Source organism: Anopheles maculipalpis, chromosome 3RL (assembly GCF_943734695.1).
Source record: "Anopheles maculipalpis chromosome 3RL, idAnoMacuDA_375_x, whole genome shotgun sequence".
NCBI classification, from domain to species: Eukaryota; Metazoa; Arthropoda; class Insecta; order Diptera; family Culicidae; genus Anopheles; species Anopheles maculipalpis.
In genome coordinates, this window is record NC_064872.1 from 23772341 (window position 1) to 23797425 (window position 25085).

The window sequence follows — 25085 nt, forward strand, 5'->3', positions numbered from 1 at the left end:
AGAGGTTTGAATCGGATCAAATCTTAATGGAATCGTGACGAATCTTTCAATTAGAATGCAACTTACTTCATACTACTTCCCAAGAAACTTCTGTTCATTTATCATTTCAGCTCGTCGTCCTGAACAGATTCCCAATTAGTCATCAAGACCCTACGCCGATTATTGCATTTTCATCAAAGCACTTACCTCAGATCGGCGGTGAAACCGAACGACTCGTTGACGGGCAGGTAAGCCTTGACGACGAACATGGGCGTACCAGCGACCTGGGAGTCCTCGAATACGTGACCACGACGTCTGTTCAGCACACCGTAGATACCACCGACGGCCGATTCCGGACACTGGATCTCGCACAGGTAGACCGGCTCCATGATACGGGGCGACGCCGTGATGTACGAAGCATACAGCACACGACGAGCGGTCGGGATGATCTGACCACCACCGCGATGGATAGCGTCAGCGTGCAGTGCCACATCGTAAATGTTGAAACGCACACCTGTTAGAAAGGAAGAGGGAATCCACAATAGGCACAAACAATTAATTATCTTCTAAAGCTTACTATAACTACAACTTCACGGTCTTACCTCGCATGTTCTCCTCAGCAAGGACACCTTCCTTGGACGCCCACTGGAAACCAGCGACAACGGAATCCTTGATTTCGTTCAGGTATTGCACACCCTTGGTGCAGTCGACGACAATGTTCGGACCAGTACCGTCCGGACCGAAGCACCAGATCTTACGGGCTTCCGTCACATCGTAATCGTACTTCTCGGCCAGGTAACGAGCACGCTGCTTGAACTCGTCGCGAGCGTTCACCTCACCGTTGTCGATGTCATCGGGCAGACCGTCCGGCATCGGCACCGCCTTCATGAACAGACGGTTGTGCTTGTTCGGCGACTTGGACAGACACATCTGGTCCGACTCGTCCGAAACCGTCTCACGGTACGACACCACAGGGTCAGACTTCTTCAGCGGAATGCAAGCGTGATCTTCCTCCAGATCCTTCAGACAAATTTCCAGATGCAACTCACCGGCACCGGCAATGATGTGCTCACCCGACTCCTCAATGATACACTGCACCATGGGATCGGACTTGGCCAGACGCTTCAGACCTTCGACCAGCTTGGGCAGATCGCCCGGATTCTTCGGCTCGACGGCAACACGCACGACCGGCGACACCGAGAACTTCATCACCTTCATGTTGTGCGCATCCTTGAAGGTCGAGATGGTACCGGTCTTTACCAGGAACTGATCGACACCGACCAAACCGCAGATGTTACCGCACGGCACATCCTCGATAGCCTCCACGTAACGACCCATCATCAGGATGGTACGCTGGATAGCCTTCTCGTACAGATCCTCCTTCTTGCCCGGGGTGAAGTTCGGGCCCATGATACGGCACTTCTGGCCGGTGGCGACCTTGCCCGAGAACACACGGCCGAAAGCGTAGAAACGACCCTTGTCCGAGGTCGGTACCATCTTCGACACGTACATCATAAGCGGACCCTCCGGATCGCAGTTCTTCACCGCAACGGCGGCCTCATCATCGTGCGGTCCCTCGTACAGCATCTCCATACGGTACTTCTGCGCGACGACCGGCGACGGCAGATGGATGGCAATCATCTGAAGCAGCGCTTCGCCAGCCGGCAACCACGTGCGCATCACCACCTTCAGCAGCGCCTTGCCGTCCTTATCCTTGTCCTCGTGCTTCAGCGACACCTTCAGCTTTTCCAGCAGCTTCGGGATCTCTTCGGTCTTGTAGTTCATGATCGCGTCGAACACCTTGTAGATCGGGTCTAGGATGTACATCACGAACGAGCGCTTGTTGTCCTCATCCTTCGTCTTTGCCCATTTCTTCGTCTTCGAGTTGAAGAAGTTTTCACCCCACAGACGGTTCATCAGCTTCACCACGTCGATCTTGAACATGGCCGAGTACATCTCGGCGAACTGCTTGAGCGTGAACGCCCAACCGTGCAGTCCCGAACCGAAACCGACCGAACCGCGGGACGGATCGATGCGCACCTCACCCATCGGGCCACCGTCATCGTTGTACGTGGCGATGATGACGTTCACGTTCTCAACAATACGCTGGAAGGTCTGGTACAGATCTTCCGGATCCAGCTGCAGCTCGAGCAGTGCACGGTCCATCTTGTTCATGAACAGTACCGGCTTAATACGCTCGGCAATCGCCTGACGCAGCACCGTCTCCGTCTGCACGCACACACCGGACACACAGTCCACCACTACCAGCGCACCGTCCGTCACACGCAGCGCAGCCGTCACTTCCGACGAGAAATCGACGTGTCCGGGCGAGTCGATCAGATTGATCAGGAAACCCTTGCAGTCCTTGTCGCGCTGGTCCGGATTGGTGATGAACACCAGATCCTTCTCATCCAGCTCGAAGTACATCGAGATGGCGCTGGGGAAAGCGAGAGCAAGGGTAAGGTTATAGCATATGTCCTTTCAAATCTGGATTGTTCCCAAGATTCATTTAGATTTATAAGCACTATTACAAAATCTGTTAAGGCACTACTAAGACAAATTTGTATTGAAAAATCCCTTAGTAGCGGTAATTTATATTTATAATTAATTATTACGGTTTACCGGTCCAACCGCCACCGGTTAGCGGCGGTCATCGGTCATCGGGGTACCAATACGGCAGCCCAGATCGCTTTCCGTTCAATCCACTGCTAGCACAGATTCACAAATACAAAGCTGATTGCCTCTTTTATGATTTAGGTTACTTCCTATTGCTCAAATTATTTATATACATATGTAACACGTTTTAAATAATCCACAAGCGAAAAACGCTTTTCAGGGGTTTCCAGAACATAATGAACAAGCTAACCGAGATATTACTTTGTTCAGAATTGCTATTGATTCAATCTGAGAGGTGTTGAATTGCTCGGAAAATGTTGTTAGTTTTAGTAGACATCCTCACTGCAGAGGAACGGTCTGGAGTGAGGACCTCTTATATTTATATATCTTGAGTGTTCCGGAGAACACACAGCAATACAACTTACGTCGACTTGATGGTGATACAACGTTCCTGCTCGTCCTTGCGCGTATCGGTGAAACGGGTCTCACCTGCCTTGGCACCGGCAATAATACCGGCTTTCGATACGAGCGAGTCCGTCAGGGTGGACTTGCCGTGATCGACGTGGGCAATGACGGACATGTTGCGGATGTTCCGCTTCTTGTCCATCATGCCACGGATTTCGTCAACGGTAAAGTTAACCTAAGCAACAAGAAAGAGAAAATATAAAAGCAAAAATTAGTTTGAAAATTATTATGAAATGAAATTTTCATAAACGTAGAAAAAGTCGCCGAATCGTCATGAAGGGGAGGGGAAACGGCCACAATACACTCTATGGTGGCGTAGGTCGTCGCGTGGGAGGGTAAAACAAAGAAAATCAATTCTCCACACCATGGTTCACACACACATAATTAACCAACCATTCATTCATTATTTCTCCCTTTCCTGTGTGCTGTGACGCATTTGTGCAGCCCAAAAGGACGAAAGGAGCACCGAATGCTTGTGCTGCATCGTCCGTCTAGTAGGCGCTGCTTACGAGAGTATAATGTGTTGGCTTGTACACGTCACGCACACACACTCGCTTTCACACCGTCCACCATCGTCTCACGCTTATTCCTCACGTTATCTCTCATGTGCGATGAAGGTGGGAATCCATCTTTGATCGAAGGGAGAACTATTTCACAATCAGCTGTAAAGCTGCCACAGCTGCTGCTGATGACCAGTCATGTTGAGCTGGCTCCTGTACATATTATCGGCACACCTAGCTAGCGTGTCTCTGATGGTGCAGTTGCAGTTCTTTAAATTCCTCTCTATCGAACTCTCAGCACGTCATCGTGCCAGGCAGCCGGGAGTGAATGTAAAACCCCATGAAATTCTACAATTAGCACACATCTGGGACACCTACCATTTTGGGATGATTTTCGATCGGTCGTTGCTAAATCCTTCGGTCACAGCACTTACTACCCGCACAACACACTAAAAAACGGTAGCAAAATTCGACACCAAAACGTGCTTTTCTGTATTTCGTATGTAACAACCCGTATGTGTGTTGCCGATCGCTCTCTCTCACTGGTTCAGTTCTTTTTACGTCTACACAACGCACGAGAAATACACGACTACAGTCACCGTTGCACTACTCTAGGCAGGCACCGTCAGCAGCCGCAGCAGTTTGCTTAGAAAGGTTCAAATCGGGAAAAAAGGGCACACAAAAAATCGCTACCCGTAAAGAAAATGCAACATTCACAACCGGAAAGAGAAAGAGATGACGCTCTAGTACGCCTTTCTCCATCCCCATATCGTTGGCTTGCTCTAGCCCGATCATCCGACATCTTGAAAGGACGGTGTCATCGCCCGTAGGTCGGGCACCGAGCCAACCGTACAGCGCAGGAAACTTATTTTCACATTTTCCTACGCAAAACTGCCACTAATTCACCGAAATCGTACATTTTCCGAACGCTGGTCGTGTTGCGGTGCATTTAGAGCATAATTTGTGCCCGCTACTTACCATCTTGCAGGATTTTCTCCGGGATCTTTACACGACACGAAAATCAACAACACGCCGTCTGCGTGCACAGAAGTGAAAGAGATCGACGTTGTCAGTTTCCGGATCTACGAAGGTTCTGTTTCCTGCGAGCTCGAGTGACAGTTTGCAATGTGGTGCTCCCACGTGGTCATTTTATTAGACATCTTTTTTATATTTTGAAATGATTTTGTAAATTTGTAGAGCTTCCGAGGAAAATGGATGAAATTTGTGATTTCTATAAAAAAAATCTTAATTGATTGGTGTAGAATTTGGATTATCAGCTGTTTCGCACAAAAGAAATTAAACGAACGGCTACGAAAGAAAGAGAAAGAGCGAATTGAGGAGTGAAAGAGTTCGCTACACATCACACACTACGTTGACGAAATTTGTATTAGTTTTTAGTTCATTTGCATACTTTAAATATCTGCTTATTTTTAAGTTGGAAAAGCTTCAATATTTATGAAACCCTAAATAAAATTATTCGTTACCTTTTTAAAATTCAACAGCGCCATTGAACCCTTATACCGGGTGCGGTAAACGCTCCCATTCTAACTGACAGTTCGCCGAATTGAAGCCCTCTGACGGATCACATTCAAAAAACGCGCATTCAACCGCCAAGCAACGCTGAAGGATATTTTGCGATACATTCCTGTAAACGAGTCCTCGTATCCTCGTACAAACAAAGAAGCCCGAATCGTGACCAGGTGTTTATTATTCGTGTGGGAATTTATTCTACCGTTACCGGTGTAGTTGAAGCTAGTGTGATTGCGGCATAAGAAGTATTTGCCAAAAAGACAAGCCAAAAATGAGCGTGAAAGATATTTACTATTCGGATAAATATTACGACGACGATTATGAGTACAGGTAAGCAAAACGGAAGCGTCCTTGAACATGAATTAGACGAAGGCAGCGTTAGGAGCTTGCTGTACCGGCAACGGCCGGTACTCAAAACCGGGCGTCCTTGGGTGCTATGATGCGTTTGTGGTGTTACTAACGTGCTATTCCGGGTGTTTTCTTTTTTTTTTTTGCAGACATGTAGTGCTACCTAAGGATATCGCGAAATTGGTACCCAAAACACACCTCATGTCCGAGAACGAATGGCGAGCGATCGGTGTACAGCAATCGCGCGGCTGGGTCCACTATATGATCCACCAACCCGAACCTCATATTCTTCTGTTTCGAAGGCCCATCACGAAAGCATAAACCCCGTTGTTCCCCCATCAGCGACCGATCTTCAGGACAATGTGCGTCGGTGCGTGTGTGCAGTGTGAGTGTGTGTTGTTTAGCGTGCGTATGAGTACCCTCTCTTGATCCCGGGACCCGGAGGAGGGCACCCTTACGCGCGTCGTGAAGATTCTGGAAATGTTCAACGTAGCGTCGTCTTCCCGGATGTATACGTTCGTCGCGTACTCACACCCCTAGCACCGCCCTCCCGACCCCGCAAGCTTCCTATAAGCGTCATTGTTGTTTTTTATTATTGTGGTTTCGCCCCCTTTACTGCTGTCGCACCGGGGCTAGCATTTCGTATCTCCGCCATCAAAGAACCGTGCTTTTACACACATTACTGGTGATTTTTAATCCGTGGTCTCGTTATTTGTCAATTAAGAAAACATCTGCCGGGCGTTTGATGGTGGGCGCTCGACTAGCTGGAGTTAACATTTAAACGGTGTAATGGGATCATTGTTTACCAATTCGTCTCATCATGATGGAACAGAAATCTGCAAATTCAACAAGAACAGGCAGGCAGGGCATGTATCATTAAACGTTAAAGTGCGTTAGGAAAATGTGGCACGAAGAGTATAAGAGTAGCATCCTTCCATGAAGACAGGAATTTGCGATCAAGGAAAAAGGCGTACAGTTCTCGCTCCAGCTCGATGTAAAACCTCCCCTAATGAATTCTGATTGTCTCTCTCTCTCTCTTATTACATTTTCTTGCCCTACAATGTCTACAAAAAAAGAAGCGAAATGTGTGCCTTTTTTCTATAAAACCACGAAATTACATTTAAGGTAAATTGTACAAATATATTTATGGCTTAAAACAAACACACGGACACTTCGAAAGTACGATATTCGCGAAAGAAATACTGGTGTAATGTACTTCGCTGTTAACGGCTTCGCAATGGTGTAACCATGGTGATGATGATGATCTCAACCTTTTTTGTACAACTAGATCGGGTTTTCCATTTTCTGGCCCAATTGTAAGCACTTCTCTCTAAACGTACACGCGAGTCTTAATATCAACCGGTTCTCTATTTCCAGCTAAATAAAGCGCAGAGGATCACCCCCGCTTCACAATGAGTTGATATATGGTGAAATTGATATTCATCTTCCTAAATGAATGTAGTACGAGCGTCTAATTGCCCGGGAAATGGGTGTCACATTCCATCAATTCGGACACCAATCCTTCCCATCCAGCGTGGCCTATATGAGCCCATTAAAGATGTGTGCTTTGTTGTAGTACGCCACACATGTATCGTACAATGTTAATTGTTGGAATTAGTTACGAAATTATTGCCGATCGTTGCCATAGATGGGACTCTTCTTGGTGCTGTAATGAAGAATCATTCTTCGGTGCGATACGCATCCAACGGTTTAGGTTAGAAGCAACCTTGATGGTTTGATGAGTGATAATTGGGGGGAATGGGTTTAGTTACTTTAAAGGTTGAATTTAAATCGGTTCTTCGGAAATAAAACATCATAACTAACGTGGGTGAAGAATCTATGGAATTTTATACCCCCGCCAAAAAAAGAAAAAAAACACCAATGATACCAAGGTTTATTTGAGGAACTGTGACCCGATTCATGGAAATCAAAGGGGTACCCCTGACAGTCTGGTAAAAGTCTGATACGCTGAGCTTCAGTTATCGTTAGAATTAAGTCATATGTATTAAAAATTGCAGACCAAGTCCTCCTGAAGCTGAAATGCCAAAGAAGAAGCAGGACAAGTATTAATACAACACTGGGAACATAATTTTGATCTCGATTAGTTGATCATTATAAGGCTGATATGATGGTTTAATTGTACTGCTGCAACTCACAGCACATGATCGAACGTCATCTTTTAAATTAATCCAAATGTGATATCAGATCGCTTGGAACCACTTTTCAATTACTCCGTGATCAATAAGTGATATGATCATGATCAAAATGCGCACTACGGTAGGTTAAAGCAAGGGCGCAAAAGGGAGATGAACGTACGATTGCTTTGTGATCGAATTGTGGCTATGCGTACAATCAAACACAAATTGATTGAAATGGATGGATACGGTGGGATCTGCAGCAGCATTCGCTTGTGTAAAGCTATAGAACAATATGAGCAGCTCAATGGACCATAAAGCGGATCATGATATTGTTGTACTATGTAGAATACATAAGCATGTCCCCATATGCGGTGTCGATTCTAGAATAATGTTAAAAATAATAGAAAACTCAACTCTAGACAAGTAACAGTTAGTTTTTCAATACTTTCTAGGCCTTAGTAGCGATCATTTGGTATATCGTTGTGGATATAGAATATAATTGAATTAGGTTCACCAGTAGAATGCTGTAGGGCGCTACAGAGGTCTATTTGGAGCTTCTTCAATAGACAAAACCACGTATCTGCGTCTATTTTGTACCGATTTTTTTTTTGTAATTCAATCGCAGTATCTTACTATTCATGCTATACTATGCATATGTTAGCTACACTTAACCAACCTTAATATAACCTGTTGTAAAAATTGCGATGGAACGTTGAGTGTATCCCTTCCTAGGACTAAAATCGATCTTCCTTCTTCAGTCTCTCATGCTAGAATGCTCACAACTACCAACCATCAATCACAACTACCTAGTACATCAGAAATATGAGGGCACAGCAAACAAAAGCCACACCAGTTCTCACAAGCCTTTTCGGAAGTGAATGTGATTTCAAGTGTCGGATCCAATTAGAATTCAACTCTGACATAATTTGCGTGCATGTTGTGTACGTGAAAGTGTATGTGTCGCACTGTGCATGTATGTGGTGTCCTATAGCGACTGATCTCTTCACCCCCGAGGGTGTCGAGTGAACGATCATGTACGGTACAAAACTCACATAAACCATGCTGAACTCGCTGGCGAAAGAAGCATAATCAGCGGAAATCAGCTCTCGAAGTAATTGTTTTCCACCGGCGCGCTGTACTTTTCTACCGTTACGTACGCACACGTCCCTGTGTAAATAGATCCACATGAGGGAATGATACAGTGCCTAATGATAAAAAAATCATCTAAACCGCTATAAGAGCACATTTTTTATGCTTATGATACACTATCGATAGCAAACAATGTGCCGTTTTTTAATGTAGGAAAAACCATTGGTTTCATTTCTGGCGCTGAACATCATCATCATCACACGTTCACGTTCACCACGTATCGGGTGTGTTTGCATTATGCCATTATTTCATTATGATTTGACATCATTTGTAAATGGTCCGCTGCCGTTGGTAGATTTATGACTGTGTTGCTTCACACAGCAAAAAAACAAAAAGAAGAGGAATGTACGCAACAAGAAGTTCCTTACTCTGGTGCTGTTCCTCTTTTCTGACCCCATCCGTACTATGACCTGATATATAGAGCAAATACAGGTTTCGGATGAAATATCATCTGATTGAGCCGTTTTACGCGCAACACTTTGTTCTACGTTTCAATTCAATTCAGAGCCAGAACCAGGGGGACTGGGGCAGCCCAATTGAGACCCATCAAAATGCGCACTCCCAACCGGATAGATCCAATTCACAGGGCATATGAATTTGAAGGTAAAAAATGTCTCCCATCGCCCAACCGCCCGCCCGGGGAAGGCCTGCGGGGTTCATTCCAGTGTTGGAATGGTGCAAGCGTCGTTGCGCGCAAGGAAAAAGGACATCATTTTCAAATATTTTCGCCAGCACAACTTCCATTTTTCGAAACGTATAAGAGAGCGGATGTAACACGAAAAAGGTGACAAAAACCAGGGTGAATATTTAAGCCTCTTAAGGTTACCCTTTTTTGCGACTGCACTTCCGGAACAACAGTTGGAAGTACTGTATGTCCCTTTCGTTCGCATGATTTGATTTCCATCAATGGAGTTGGCAAATATCAAATTAAAAATAGTAAGATATTATTTTTATAAAAGATAATTTATAACAGTTTTTTACAGACCTTTTCTTTCTCAACCCGGCGCATTGGTTTCACTTTAACCAATGAAGGCGGAAACGGAATTTAGGATTTTTTTCTTCTACGCCAATCCCTTTCATGTTGGTAGCATCCCTTATGCGGACTTATAGGCCTTAGGCGATGGGTTTCATTCATAAAATCCTTACCGGTTGTCCTTGTGTATGTGTGAGGAAACTGGACCATAAAAAAGGGACGCTGAAGAGATGACAAAGATATATGTATATTCGCTACAAACGCACACAGAGGATCAATTCGGTTCCATTTCCATTTTCCCTTTTTTGTGTGATAGATACACTCTACAAATGAAGAGAAAGAGAGATGAAAAGTGAAAACAATGATGCAAAAATAAATTCATTCAAGCGAAAGAGGGATAAGAAATGCAGAACAATGGAAGTTCTGTGGGTACGCATCCTTGTCCAACTTTCACAAAAACCAGTTGTACCGTAAGATAGTGAAAGTCCGCGGTAACATGTGAGTCCTTAATTAATTAAACAGCTGGGAATGGGTTTGTTCTCCTTCTGCATACCTCTTGACGATCGGTGTTCAGGTTGTCGAATTTAAAAATCTCTGGCGCAGCATCAAATGTCCACCAAAGGCGTGCATGAGGAAGGACTTAAAATGGAATATTAAATTCCCTACCGCCCTAGGCAGGGTGGTTTTTTTTTGTTGCTGTTGTAGTTTAGCATAATCCTCAAAAGTGCGTGAGAGCTGAATCCCTCGTCAGCTGGTGGGTTTTTTGGCGGGCAGGCACGCGCACGCGGTTGGGACCGGTCGTGGGCAAACGCGCCAGCAAAATGCTTTCTCTCCGGGCGCTCGGGTAATGTTGTAACACCCCGATATATGCTCTCGCGCGGGAGTTTTCGAACCTTCTCTCACGCACGCACACATAAACCACCCCTTCGGAGTTATGCTTTCCCGTACAGTACGTACAAAAGGGGGATGTGTGTGATGGCCGCACAGGGTGTTCGTCGGGCAACGCGCCATAAAGCCAGCTGCCTGTGACGCGAGAAGAGCGCACGCAACAAGCAGTTCTCCCGTGTTTCGGTCGACTCGGGATTGCTGTTGGTTAGCAGAAATCCGGTCCGCGTTACAGTTCGGTTTCAACACTCGTCGCGGAACGTGCTGCTTTTTGCGACCCACACACTGTGTGTTTTCGCCTTGTGGACGCCCGCGTGTCGACCGGAGCGGGCAACGTGTGTGTGTGCGTGTGGCTTTCTTTTTTCGAGTGTGTCCTCAGGGGTAGTATTCCGCGGTATATTCTTATCAGCAAGTGCGAAAACGAAACCGCAAAACAACCGGGTCCGGTGAACGGTTTTTGGATTTCGACCTCATACAGGCTGTTTTGATCCACGCGCGATCACCGAGTGATCTCTTGGTGAACCAAAAAAAAAAGGTGCGTTTCGGTGTGGTTTGTGGGTGTGTGTTTTGCGTTTATAATTTGCGCAATCCTTTGGTGGTTGAGTTGATCATTTCCGGTACCTGTTACTAACCCAGAAGAGTGTCCCCCTGTGGTAAAGAAGCAAAAGTAGTGTGTATGGATCAAGTGTCTATTTGTTGTGTGATAGTAACTGAAGGTACTCTCAAGTGCACGGTGCATCATTACCTCGCCTCAAGTAAACGGCTTAAAAAAACGTGGTGCTATACAACGAACAAACAAACTGCGCTCACCAAAACGAACCAACATAAACTGTCTTAGTGCATGTTTCAAATAACCAAGAGCAGTTAGTGTAATCGAGCGATCTAATACAACACCAAACACATACACTCTCCGATAAAAGTGTCAGTTTGTCGCGATCTCGCGACGTTGTGCGGCGCATTGTTTACTTAAAAATAGAACCGTAAAGAAAAGAAAAGCAACCCATTTTTAAAAAAATGCTTCTACTCTACACCCGTTCATGTTCTCGCCTATTAACGCCCTCGATAGTGTGCCGGTTGGATAGAAGACATGGCCGTGCCAGCTGTTAAAATAATAATAAAATGAGACATTGCTTCTGAGTGGCACACCGAAGAGGGACGAAAGGACCGTGAAAGCTGTTAGTCTAGTCTCGGAGTGCGGGTGCCAAAATGACACCGAGGCATATACAAGTTCACGATCCGGTGCGTGCGAATGTGATCGTGAGGAAAGTCTAGCTTCCCGGTGCGATGAAAATGAAATTTAAACATCCCCAAAAAAAAGAAAAAAACGAGCACGCCGGTGGGAAGTTGTGGCTAAGTATATTCAACTTCGATCGTGATTTGCATTCGTGAGGGAATTGGGGTAGTGATGGGCACTAAGAGTCGGAATTCTGAGGCTGTTTTCGGAACTAGTGCAGGAACCAATTTCAGAACCATTTGCGGAAGCAACTCCAGAAAAGATTGATATTCGCGGAACCAATTATGGAATCGATTCCGCTTCTTCGAACTTACAATTACGGGATCCAACTCTGAACCTACCATCGGAAAGACGATTCCGGACATTCTGTGAAGCGTTCCGGAATTGATTCCGAGCAAAAACAGCATTTTGCCCATCATCAAAATGGGGTCGTTTGTGAAGAGAGGTTCTGCCTAAAGAACCTTCTGCTGACTTGAGTGTACTTTCAGTGGAATAAATTTTACTTCGAACGATACCGGACACGGGTGGTGAAACACCGGTGAGACAAACTTCAAACTTTTGTGTACGATCGCGTTCGAGACGATCGTCGAATTATTTACTATAACCAATTGCAGTACGAGACACGCATACTGAGTGGCTTCGATGAGGGGTTTTTTTTCATGAGAAGCGTATCCCCCCAGAAGAACCCGGTTGCATTCGGTGTTTGAGTAACACGCCAGCTGCCCCACGGGGCCGGCTCTCTAGCAGCTAAGGGTGGAAGATTCTGGAACGTCGTTGGCTCTCGAGAACTCTGGAACCGCGGTGAAGCGATGACGTGAGAGAGGGTCTACCGCATGCGACAATTCAAAAGTTCCTATAGTCTTTGAGGTGTGTGCTGTGTGCTATTTGCGTTTATTTATCGAACTGTTATGAGCAGGCCGCATTATTTCTTTGCGTTATCAAACGGGTGTGCCGAATCAGTGTGTGTCCACCGATAATGAAAAGCTGTACAACCTCATTTACACTGCTTTGCCTTGTAGAAAAAGCTATAGGCCGCGTTGTAAGTGGTTAGGAGTTAGGAGCAGCAAAACGGGACTGATTTTAGTTAGAAACGATCAACCGATAAGCGATATCGACTACTGAGCAGTGATCGATATTTTGTTGCGAGATTTAGATAAAATTACCAATAGTGGTTGCATTTTATGCAGGTTTCTTGAGCAATATCCCTATTCTCAAATCGAACTGCGAAGGCAAATGGTGGCCATACAACAGTTTATCAATTTGCATAAGAATCTCAAAGAACTGGTTAGAACTGGATAGAACATAAAGTCGGAATCCAATTCAAAGTCTAAATCCAAAAAACAAACCGGTCTTGTTCGATGTTGAGCGGATCACCCTTAGGCGGGGTTGACGCGATCTCTTCATGCTCTCGCGGGTGATCGCACCCTTGATGAGGGTAGTCACTCTGACGATGTCACGGTTTCCGCACGTTCGTGTTACGGTTTTGCGCACATGTGCCTTTGCTTTCCTATGGTGGGTGGGAGAACGAAAAAAAAAAAAATACACACACAGACCTTTCAACACGTCTCCCGTGTCCCAACTGAGCGGTAAATATTTAAGCTTATGGCGTCTTGTTTGTTCGCCGCTTCATGTTGATGTTGTACCGGCACGTCTATACCAAGTACTTGCACGTTTTGCTAGCAGGTAGGCTTTCTTTTTTAGCCTCGGCTGCAGCACTGGAAGCAGCATGTTAAATCACCCTTCAAGTTACGCAACGAAAGAACAAAAAATACTTAAACTCTTCTAGATCACCCCGATCACGTGATCGCTAATAGGATCTTTTCCCAGCTCGCATGAAACATTTCTCTAATGGGTCATAAAGTTCTTTCCTAACGGTCACACGGCGTGGTGTCCCCAAAAGATGATTTCTTGGGAAGAATTCTTCATGACCACCAAATGTCTCGATCTCTCACCCATCTCTTCGCAGACGCAGCAGTGTTATTACTTTCGTTGTACGTTTGTGGCGTTTTTTTTTTGTTGGATGTGGAGACAAAAATAGAGTTTTGCGGATCGCCGAAGACGACCGGGAACTGCCGGGAAGGCATAAATCATGCCGCATATTTCATGAGAAGTTGACCGAGTTGGTTAGAGGAAGATACTACCCGTGACCGTGTTTGTGAACTCACCCTTCCCAAACTGTACTTCATTGTAGATCTTAAATTGTACTGTTGGCAGAGGACTCGGTCTGTGTGTGTCGTGGCTAGATTTTGATGCCTGCTCATTCATAGATTAGACGAGATGAAGATGACCCACATCTGATGAAATAAAAGCCGACGATTCTTGCCGACAAGTCTTTAGAAGATGGGTGAGCCGATGATGATGTAACCCGTTGCGACGGGGAACAAGTTTCAAGATCACCAGAATTCTCCATAATCGAAGGTTAGAACGGAGTGCAACAGCAATCTGGTTTTTGCTTGCCTTCAGTTCAGGGTTGCCACCCTTTTCCACGGTGTGAGTAGGTCAGGAGTAGTTGGAGCAAAACCTGATGGTGTGTCTGTATGTGCAAATGAACCGCACGGGTTTCCGGTCGATGTTTTTGCCCGAAGCATCAGGTTGTGTGTTACACCGACTGCCTGACAACCCAAAACTACCCGCGCTTGAGTCGAGGGTGACGTTGTGTGGGAGCACCAGATGCAATAAAAGGGAGATCTCGTCACAAAACGGTCCGACGGGTGATTAATGAGGGTTTCGATATCGTGTTGCAAATTTTACTGCACCAGGCCGGTTTCCTTCCATTTATGATGTGCGATATGCAATATTGGGTGGGTAGTACACGAGCACCGGATCGTGATTCCGTATTGCATTACTGTGACCGGAACAATGCAAATGAATGTTGCTTTTGTTTTAAAATAATACAAGCACATCATAGATTTGCTTGTTGTGTGGGTTGCTGATGCCTCAAGGGACTGTAGTAGGGAAGGCTGAATGCTGCGGTCTACACCTGTACCGTTCTGACGTTTTTGTGTGTCCGATGAGAATAGATTTTGAATAGTTATACTAGAAAAACACATTTTTAGTTTTACATTCCACTAATGAATGTTTTCTGTTTGATGAAGAAAGCATTGCAAATTGAGCGATTGTTTCGTGAAAATGGTATCAAATTTAATTAGATTTCCGGGAAATAAATTTTGTGTCTAAATTAATGAGCGAAATGGGACATCAAAAAATTTTTTGTTGAACATTCTCCCCCATTTCTGAATTAAAATGCATAAAAGATTAAAAAACAGAGTGTACTAACTGCTTTTTTACTGTTAAATGTTCCAGAAGGTTCCTAGAGAATCTAATTTACCTCAACTTACAAACAAGCAAATGCCTCAATTGGTTTTATTTCCACAACAATAAGCCCAGAAAAAAAAACACATTTGTTTTGTTGGAAATATTCAATCAAAACAATCCGCTCCAGGAACCAAAGAATTAATTTAAATGCTAATATGCGCAATATGCGCGGCTGATTGTACTGTTGATTGTCCACGGGTGGGTGGGTGATAAAACAAGTTTTTGAATTTTTACACCAAATAACCCAAACATCAACCATTTGGCGAACGTTGTTTTGGAGCAAAAAATGCATGAAATATTTGAAACAAATATAAATTTCCCATCAAAATCTAGCTCCCAAACAACGACCAGCAAAACGGCACCCTCATTGCATCAGCTTTCGTAGAAGTATGATGAGTCTTTTACTGCTAGGTAGTAAATTTCGTCGAAACATTAGCGCTGATGGGAATGCAAATTTTGTTGATCTTACACACTCTGCATACGGCGCACTAGGTGGAAAGGTTCAAGGACCTAGTTCCCTTCAAGGTTCGCTCGCACTCTGGTTGACCTATATTTTCCCAACCTGAAGAAAACTCTGCACACAGGAGCATTCAAGTGTCTTCTGCTAAAAAAGCGGGAAAAATCGTCCACGGATCAAATTCGTCATTCGTGCGTTAATAATCTAAGAGCAGTGTGTTGATTCGCTGAAAAATGGCGCTTAAAGTTAGGCGTAGGCGTCAAGTTACAACAAGAAAAGTGTGACTTGTGTGGTTTGATAATTCTGTAAGCTGATTTGTAAGGGAAAGTCATCATGTTGCCATGTGATTAGTTGTGAGGATAAAACATATCCAGGGTCATATTTAGAAACCATTTGTACTTAACTTTAAAATTTACTCTGAAAACTTACAAGAAATTTAAATGAAGAATTGAAATATGCTCCAAAAGGGGAGTATCTCCCTGACGCAACCGGCATAGCAACAAGTGTCCGTCGCAACTGCGCTACTGTTTACTTCGTAATCAATTCTCGATTAGGAACTCGCGCCTGACAGCTTACCCTCGCCAAGAGCACACCTACATCAAGGAGGAGGTGAAGTAAATGCACCGAAAGAAATGAAGACCCGAGAGAATGGTTTGCTCAGGTTGGATAAAGTATCGTTAGAAGTTCGATGCAAATTGAACCTCGCAGAGGAGATGTTAAAAATTCCTCCCCCAAACCCCAACTTGTACTGAGCATCGAGACGCTCTGCTCTTGGAAATCATCGATGATATTATGCCAAACACGTCACCACCATCAGCCACGAATGATTCGCACTGTGTACAATATTGTGCACTTCTTCTTGAGTGCACTCTCGCCCTTCGAATGCACACGTCACGTTCGGGCCCATGTGTGTGTGTGTGTACAGATGGATGACCAACGAGCGATCTTTGCAGCTGCATTTACGCCTCGATGCCAGACGATGACGCTTCGAGGACGATTAACACTTGGCAGAACGGGTGTTTAAAATGGTGACTCCTCTCTCTCTCTCTCTCTCTCTCTCTCTCTCTCTCTCTCTCTCTCTCTCTCTGTTAACCACAATGCGCATCCATCCACTAGTCCCATACTTTCTGCAGGGTGTTCAACTAAACATAAGATGAAAACCCTCCAAAGGCACAAACTGGCGTGTAGACAACATGCAAATCGGCACTCGTGAAACGGTGTTAATGAATGTGCACACATTATGCACCCAGAATGCATCGACACGGTTTGCATGTGTCGTCGTCATCCGAGGGCAGGGGTTCAAAGGGTGTTTCTCAAGTGGGTGCATACACCCAACCCCTCACACAGACCCGGGCTTTATGACGGATGTCGTCCCGACAAACATCTCGGATGTGGTTGATTCTACCCCCCCCCCCCCCCCCCCCCCCCCCCCGGTAAGGTTGGCCCAATTTTATCACTCCCTCCAACAAACTTCGATTGGAAATGAGGTTTTATTTATATCCGAGCCGGGTTTTATCCGTCTTACAAGGGGAAGATGATGGAGGGAAAATTGCAATCGTGTTTAACCACAGGAGATGAGCTTGGCGGCTTGTTGCAAAGCTTAAGAAGTTGCACACCCTATAAATAGGAATGCAATTTAATGGAGGAAAGTAATAAAGTACACCGACAGGTTTGCCAGTTTGGCAATTATGAGCAACACGTTGATGATGCGCCCTTGTGCCAAGATTTGGGTTCCACCCCTAAAAAAAGACCTTCATCCAGTTCCGGTTGGACGTTTGGTGGAATAAATTTGGTCACTAATCGTTTCAAGGAAAAACATTCATGCATAATCCCGGGCGACATTCCATCAGGTGCAAGAACGTGCCAAATTTTCCCGCCCCATCGAGAGAGCATGGCAAGACAGAAGCATCGCTATAAACGCTTGTTTTATTGACCATAAATTGGCTGTGCGGTTCGGCGAAGCACTACACACTTGCCAGCTTTATCGAGACGCGTAAAACGATGTCTAAACGCTCAATTATTCATTCATAAAATCAACAGCGACCAATCCGTTCGAACCGCGAACAAACACATCGATTCAGCATTCCTCGTGCATCCGAAATGGGGAGGGCCGGTGTGGGACAATAAAAATGGCAACATTAAATCAATCATCCATATACGAGAACGAGTAAGAGAGAGGACATACAAAAAAAAAACGCACTTGACGATTTCCTCCATATGGGATGTTGGCGGTACCGTCGACGAATACGTCTTCTTCGGTGTGCACTAGTTGCGCACAATTGCCCAGTAGAGTAGGGCCCCGCGAGACTGGTAGCACACATTGCTGCATCACATCAGTCGCGCCTGTAGCTTGTAGCTTCGCTGATCTTGGCCAGTTTATCGTATGAAATGGAAACCGGGGAGAATCGGTGTCACACCCTGGTGGTGTCCACAGTCTTTATTGGTGATGTTGTATTTTTAGGCAGCTGAACGCTAGGCAACGCTGATCGTAAATAGTTTTCCAACCTCATCTCGTTAAGAAGTGGCGAGACGGATCAAGATTCGCAAGCAAGCGTTTTGCCTCTTATCTTATCAAATCACTCTAGATTTTGCGAAATAATCTTGGCGGAATGAGTAGTTTGCGTGACCAACTGTCATCAAAAGATCATTTGGATGAGTTGGAAGGATTGAAGTAACATAAATAGCAGCATGGAATTTAAGCCTGGTGGTAGAGTGAGAGACGCATTGATCTCTGACAAAAAAGGACTGGTACAAATCCCATCCGAACCGATCGTCTAGGAGAGAGAAATGATGTAGAATCATTTCTATTCTTCGTAACGATCATCGAATGACTTACAAAACTTATTGGTAATACTTAGCTGGACAGTTGTCAGTCCCTCACTATGGTTGGTTGTTCCTGTTGAGACTTGATCAGCATTCCTGCCGTGCCAAGATCGACTCCGATGTAACCTTTTCCATCGAATTGCTGGTCTGTACAATTACGTGCTATAAACAAGTGTAGTAGGACATGATAAAGCCAAAATGATCTAGAACCTAGAAGGAAAAATCAAGAAGACAAACAGATATTAAAAATTAAAATCTGATTTTTTCTACACATCATTACACACTTTTGCAGAATTGCAAATGATCGGTGAAATAGTTTTATCAGTTGAACTATTTCTTCCCGAGAGTATGATGGAAGGAAGCTCAGTTAGCATGCATGGGTTCTCTAGACTGTAGACTGTAGAGCCGTGCACTATTTAATCGAACGAGAGAAGATCTGTTACTATCCAATTCTACATCAGGAACTCTCGTCAGGATTCACAGCTTAGCACACATCAAACTTCTCATAGAAAATCTCATTTCTAGTCATCTTAAATCCGAATTATGACCTCATGCTTATTCTCGAAATTAAAACCCATTACAAATTGTATGTTTTTCGCTACCGACATCGTCCGTCGCCAAGTTTTATTTGTGTTTATTTTAACACGTTGGCCGTATAATGTTGCCACTCCGTGATTAAATGACCGCTTAGGCTACCCGGAACGGGACAAGTGAGATTGTACTATAAAAGAAAATCTTGTTTCAATGCTTTAGATATAATGTTATAAAAAATGCTTGGCGCGAAATTCTTGTAAACTATGGAAGATATTTTTAAACTAATTGTGGCGAAACACGTGCCAGTATCCCCGTTTGTTGGTTGCTTATAAGAAGACATCGGCAAACAGAGAGAGAGAGAGATCACCACACGCAATGTAAAATGGATATAAGCTGCAACAATTTTTCATCCTGGCGTGCATGATTCGCAAACTGACGCAAACATAATTCAACGGCCAGAATGACAGCGTCCAACACCCCACTCGACGATCATCGAACACGTTCGCACGAACCGTCAAAACGGTACATTCAAATCGTATTTTACACGCTACCTTGCACTAACCAATCCCACCCACTCAATTTTCGGGTATAGAGGAAACGGAATTATATCATTTGGCAAGCATTCATACACTCGGATTTCAACTGATTCCACCCGAGGTACAACGCAGCACAAAAAAAAAAAGATGAAGGAAAGGATTACACCATAGCATTATTTTATGATTATTTGCTGAAGCCGCTGCTACCCGTGCTGAGGCACTGATGAAAGCAGCACATTTGTATGCAGATCAAGCCGGGCTTTAATTTCACTCTCAACACCACCCGAAAATACCCGACACGGAAGCGGGGTTTTATGTGTTATCCAAAAAAGGCTTGGCAGTGTTTTTGTTTGGAGGCACGATGGAGGACACCTGTTGCTTCCGGTTCGTTCGTTTAATGCGACAGTCTCTCCTTCTGTTTGTCTTCTATCTGGAGAGAGTCCTCAAAAAGTCCTCTCCAGAGAACTGGTACTCACATACATCGAAGCTTCGGATTAATTGATGTCTCGGTGGCATCATAGTCGTGATGCTTCATCCTTTCTCTCGTCTTAGCTGCGTGCCGAATTAATCAAAGACGAAGATGAATAAATTCCAATTTATCGTCCCCGGGCGATATTCAGGTCATCCGTGAACTCAGATTTTTTGAACTCGCGTGTGTGCACAGCACGCCAATTGGCGGATCGCCCATCAAACATGGGGGACGTACCCCTTTATGCCTATCTTAATCTTTTGGGAAAATGGCCAACAACTCTGTCCTTCCCTCGATTCGTTGAAAGGAGGCAAATTAAATGAATCAACAATTCGCGTGGTCCACTGACACATCTTTGTCAGTCGTCTTTTGATTGCATCGAATACGCCTTGCGGCACAGGATGAATGGTGGGCATGGTAAATTGTTTATAATGGCCGTAAGCCTTTAGGGCCGTTGTGATGGAGGCCATACTACGGTTGCTCTACCGGTTGACAAATGATTGCAATAATAGCTTACTGCATGCTGAATGCACTTTTGCAACAACGCATACAATGCTCTGATGCCTCTTTTCCAACTCCAGCTTCAACTGCTATCCGCAAGTATTGTGTTCTATTTTTACCGGATAAAAATGTTACCCGTTTTTACCGTTCAAGGTATTTCTTATTGTGTTTCTTCAGCGCTCTCGATGAAAACTTCCTACCTTGCGGTTCGCAGGATAAAGTAAAGGATTTGATTTGTTTGTCTTCCTATTTCTAACGCGGAAAACTTGGGGGGATTTTTTTTGGTACAACGTTGGTAACCTAGTTGCCAACTCGCCCACAGACTCTGGTGCTGTTTGTTTGTGTTGCGGATATTAAACAGCCGAAGTAAGCAGAAGTTTATCGGCGCAGATCGTGTAGATGTTACTACTGTGGCAACCCGACAAAACCCCTGATCGATCAATAAACATTGTTACCATTATTGTTGGTGAAGATCAGACGTTTAACATTCCCATTTTAATCCTTGCGGCTTGAAATAAGTAATGAATGCGAATTTTTTTGTCAATATTTTTTCTAAAACAAATAGATGTTCAATTTGCACAGATGCCTTTGCAATCTTCGTGCGCCGAAATGTTCGGCCGACTGGGTGGCCCTTTTGTTGACAGGGCGGATGTAATTCAACGTGACGGCGTATGCAAAAGGAAAGGATTCGTTTTTTTTTGTGTGCGACAAAAGCATAACGCTTCGGGTGGTAATATTCAAGTCTGTCTGTCTGCCTGTCTGGTAGAGGATGCTGTCTTTTCAATTTGACCGATCCTTGTTAAACACTGACATCTTGTGTAAATATACAATAGTCTCGAGGAGTAGGACCAAGTAGACTGATGAAGGACATCATCATAAAGCTGTCGCGAATAAAAATGAGCTTTTGGGATGCAGCTGAATAACAACACACATTTATCTGAGTGATTTAATGCACTCAGATGAAGCTTTTCTAACTTATACACGAACACGATAAACCAAACAAATAAAAATCAATTATAAACTTTTCCACCACCTGAAGCACTACATCCGCACTGCGCTGTTGTACAGTAAAACGTCCACAAAGTTTGTTTAATTGCCATTGACGAACCGGAAGTTGGGTCCTCCGCGGTTCCACCTGAATTGATCGGGTGGACATAATTATCTAACCACGATAGAAGTGGAAAGTTTTCAAAATTACTTCACAACACAGGATACCCTTGTCAGTGCTTTTGAGGGCCGCATTTTGTCGTACACTAGACGCTGGAAGTAGAAGTTTTAAAATAAAAAAAAAACAACAAGGAGGAAATTGGAAATAACGTTTAGTAATTGTCATGTTTGCATCGCATGGTATTGGTCACGATTCTCCTAATTGGTTCACAAGCCGTATGATCGACAAGTACTGGGCGTCTCCATGTCTTTCGGAAGCGTGGCGTGCAAAGCTGTTTTTTGTAAACGATGAGCGTTAACATAAAGAAATCATGGATGGAAATGCTTGCATATGATATAGTTTTGAGAGTTTTCACAAAAAGAAATCATCAAGAATTTAAATCTCCTCCATATCCTTGATTTAATGCGCAGTTATGTGTGTAGATTGAGAAATGCACATGATTGAGTCGGAAGAGTTTATTTTCATACCTATGCTCCAGATTTCCTTCTTCGGCACAGGGAGTAAAAATTGTACCACGCGTACAATAAACTACTGGTGAGTTCGAGGCTAAAAATGCTGAGATATTTGAATTCTCTCTATGGCGCTTGCCACGTCGTACCGCGCTGTATGAGATTTCTTTGCATGGTGAGCTCTCTAGCAACAGGTTATGGTGGGTTGGTTTCTCACGTATCAAACCCCTTCAAAGAGGAGACAATAAGGAAAAAAAGGCCTTGGGCTAGTCCGCCCAAGAAACACCTGTTGCATGCGCTGATTCTGAAGCAGGAAAAAAGAAGGATGCTTAATCGTGCCCGTAGAGAGCGGATTGAGATAGGTCAACAAAACTAAAAATCCGTGAACAATAAAGCGGTTCTAGAATTCTTTAAAGGTAAAGTTAAAGTAGAAAATGGCGATTTAAAGCGCCTAAAATTTTGCAATCGTTCAAGCAAATTCCTTCTTTTCTTAACTTCCTTCTACTAATTAACATTTAACAAGATATACATATGAACTACCATCTTTAGTCATCAAAGGTCCCTCTTTGAGCGGTTTGTCTTCATATCTGCAAGCCTTTCATCAATGAAGCCCACTAATTAATAGGAACGTGTGTGAATATGCATCACCGACCGCTTTGTGTTTTTGATTAGCGCCCAAGCGAATAGGTGTTAATAGGCTAGCCATTTGGATAGGTCAAACAGACGCTGGGTAAACTCGGTACTCGCGTGCGCTTACACAATGTTTGGTTTGTTTAACACCTCGACATTGACCGTATAACTTTGTAGCATTCTTCGGTAAGCGCTGAAGGCCACAAATTGTTTTCTCGGTGCGTATAATTCAACAATCTTAACTTGCATTAGAAAATTTTCTTACCAAATCAACAAAGAAGTATTCGGATAGGATCTTTATTCGTTGTTACTGCCACCTTAAAACCCTACTTATTTGACACGATTTGAATGACGAAAAAAGGGATCAGGAATCCAGTTTTCACTTAACGTCGCACTTGGTTTGTGTGGCGTGGTTTTGTGCCTTTCGCTCAAGTGATTTTTTTCCCCCAACCCGAATCTGTATCTGAGAACGCTGATGATGAAGAAAGAAAGATCTTCACAGTACACAAAAATTTGCCTTCCCTATTCTAATTTTGATCCCTTTTTCCCTTCACCTTCCCTCACTGGCCACCAGCTTCCCTTAGGATCGCTTTGTTTGGTGGAGGGTTTTTGTGTGCGTCGGTTAAATTTACTCCTAATCCAGCCCCAAAATTCTTACCTCGCCGTTGGAACGAGAGGCAAGTACATGGGTATACGAGGATGTATGTCCTCCGTAGAGAGAGACTCCTGCCCCCTTACCATCTCCATGTTGAAAAAAGGTGCAAGTGAAAGTGGGGCTGATGCCGCCGTTGATGCTGAAGCAAATGGAAGCAATTTCAATTCAATGAAAGATAAATCGCATTTCCGTCAAAAATTCAACCCTCCGTGCCGGGGTTTGCTATTCATTCGCATCACTTCCAGAGTCTGTGCGCGTGTGTGTGTGTGTGTGTGTGTGGGCTCGGCTAGGTTTAGATAAAAAAAGAGTATAACTAAACGGGAAAGCAAGAAGGAATAAAATACTTGTCCGCTTTCCTTACTTTCCTTCCCTTTTCGAGGGTTAAAAGTTGGTTGGTGCAGATGCTATGTGAGGATGACTCTAGAAGTTTATTTACCGCGCAAAATCTGATTCCTTTCGGTAAATGACGCCGGAGCGTGGAAGGCACAACAGCAAAATAAAAAAGGAACCTGCCACAACAGACTGATTCCTCACAATTCATCCCTGTCCTTTTCTGGTTTTCCCTTGGAAAGAGAGAGAGAGAGAGCGCTCGATTGCTCGAGTGCAATCGCAAGGTGATGACTGTGCGTAGTCTCGCGAATAAGGGAAGACGACATTCCCATAAGCAACATGGGTCAAAGGGACTCTCGTCGAGAGGTTGGATGGGGAATGGTGGCAAAACGGTAAATCTAATTTTCTCCCAAAAAGATTGACTGCGTATACCGTGTACTGCGTCCCATTCTTATTGCCTCCCGGACGGTCTAAACGCCACGGTACGGTGCAAGGATACATGATCCTTGTTTTACTCATCGCTTCAACATTTCGACGTTCATCAAACAACAACAACGCACGCCACACCATCAGTCACAAACAATCTGGCCCGAGTTTTTATACTCGATATTTATGGTACGGCAACTGCCCGGACTTACCCGTACAGGGGTCATAATTTTAACGATGAAAAGAATACAGCAGCATCAGCAGCGGGACTTGTCTGCCGGGCCACTCTTGAAATGGGATTAATTTTATTTCGCGTTTCTTCACCACTACCGGCAGCCCATCCGTCTGTGGCCGTGCATTTTGGTGGGCGGTGGTTGTGATTTTTCTTCACTTAATCTTGGTCCCTAGGATTGGCGGTTTGCGCCTTCCCCGTGTAGTTGTCGTGGAGATGATGGTATAATCATCGTTTGGACTACTTCACCAACAGAAGCGTAGATGATTATTTAGCAAGGTCTACCTCCCACTCGAGAGGTTAGGAATGGCAAAGAGAGGAGCAACGAGGAGAGATTCGGGGTAAAAGCTTGTCGTCCATTCCAACAATCTCCATAACTTTGCTGGACCAGTGGCATAAGCGTAACTCAAATCGCTACAGGACAAAGACACGCTAGTATCCTTCACATCGGGACAATCTGTCCGGTGTTCTGGTTAGTAGTACGTGTTGAAAAGTGTTTCGCCAACCGCGTTCATGATGATGGCGATGAAAAAGAGCGTCGCATTACAGAGGGACACAAGCGGATTAGTAGCGTGTGACGGCTGCGGTCCATATCTCTTGTAGGCCGGGGGTTCACTGTGTGCCTGCTTGGTTCCCTTTCTTCCAGCAGGACTCTACCAACTACCTCTATCATTATGACATCCCAACTAAGGATTGGCGAAAAACCTTTGATTTTGCTTTAGTCCATTTTCCCATCAAACGCT

The 25085-nt window shown here is 44.5% G+C and overlaps 3 protein-coding genes across 4 annotated transcripts in view; 2 read left to right on the forward strand and 1 right to left on the reverse strand.

The window, feature by feature from the left end:
* The window catches only part of LOC126564321 (daxx-like protein), an 87728-nt gene extending 62882 nt beyond the window's left edge, over window positions 1-24846 (forward strand). The window contains exon 5 of the mRNA XM_050221324.1: window positions 24837-24846. The gene's annotated coding sequence lies outside the window, so the exon portion shown is untranslated. The remainder of the gene's footprint in view (window positions 1-24836) is intronic.
* LOC126564100 (eukaryotic translation elongation factor 2) overlaps window positions 1-25085 on the reverse strand; it is a 398467-nt gene that overhangs the window by 860 nt on the left and 372522 nt on the right. Inside the window, exons 1-4 of one of the 2 annotated variants that reach the window (XM_050221032.1) lie at window positions 4539-4696; window positions 3021-3235; window positions 582-2416; window positions 187-493 (exon numbers count right to left, since the gene is read on the reverse strand). In XM_050221032.1, the coding sequence (XP_050076989.1) occupies window positions 187-493; window positions 582-2416; window positions 3021-3235; window positions 4539-4541 (2360 nt within the window). In that variant the 5' untranslated portion in view covers window positions 4542-4696. Of the gene's footprint in view, window positions 1-186; window positions 494-581; window positions 2417-3020; window positions 3236-4538; window positions 4697-25085 lie in introns of those variants that run through there. The other variant, XM_050221033.1, reaches the window with a different exon arrangement.
* On the forward strand, window positions 5338-5761 carry LOC126565718 (cyclin-dependent kinases regulatory subunit). The gene is made up of 2 exons (XM_050222923.1): window positions 5338-5420; window positions 5588-5761. Exons 1-2 carry the CDS (start codon window positions 5362-5364, stop codon window positions 5757-5759), a joined length of 231 nt encoding a protein of 76 aa, XP_050078880.1. The 5' UTR covers window positions 5338-5361; the 3' UTR covers window positions 5760-5761.

What these genes read in the sequence shown, in the direction of transcription:
- LOC126565718 (XM_050222923.1), top strand. Translation starts at nt 5,362, where the DNA reads ATGAGCGTGAAAGATATTTACTATTCGGATAAATATTACGACGACGAT. An exon ending in GACGACGATTATGAGTACAG is followed by an intron (nt 5,421 to 5,587) that starts GTAAGCAAAACG and finishes TTTTTTTTGCAG; the next exon opens with ACATGTAGTGCTACCTAAGG.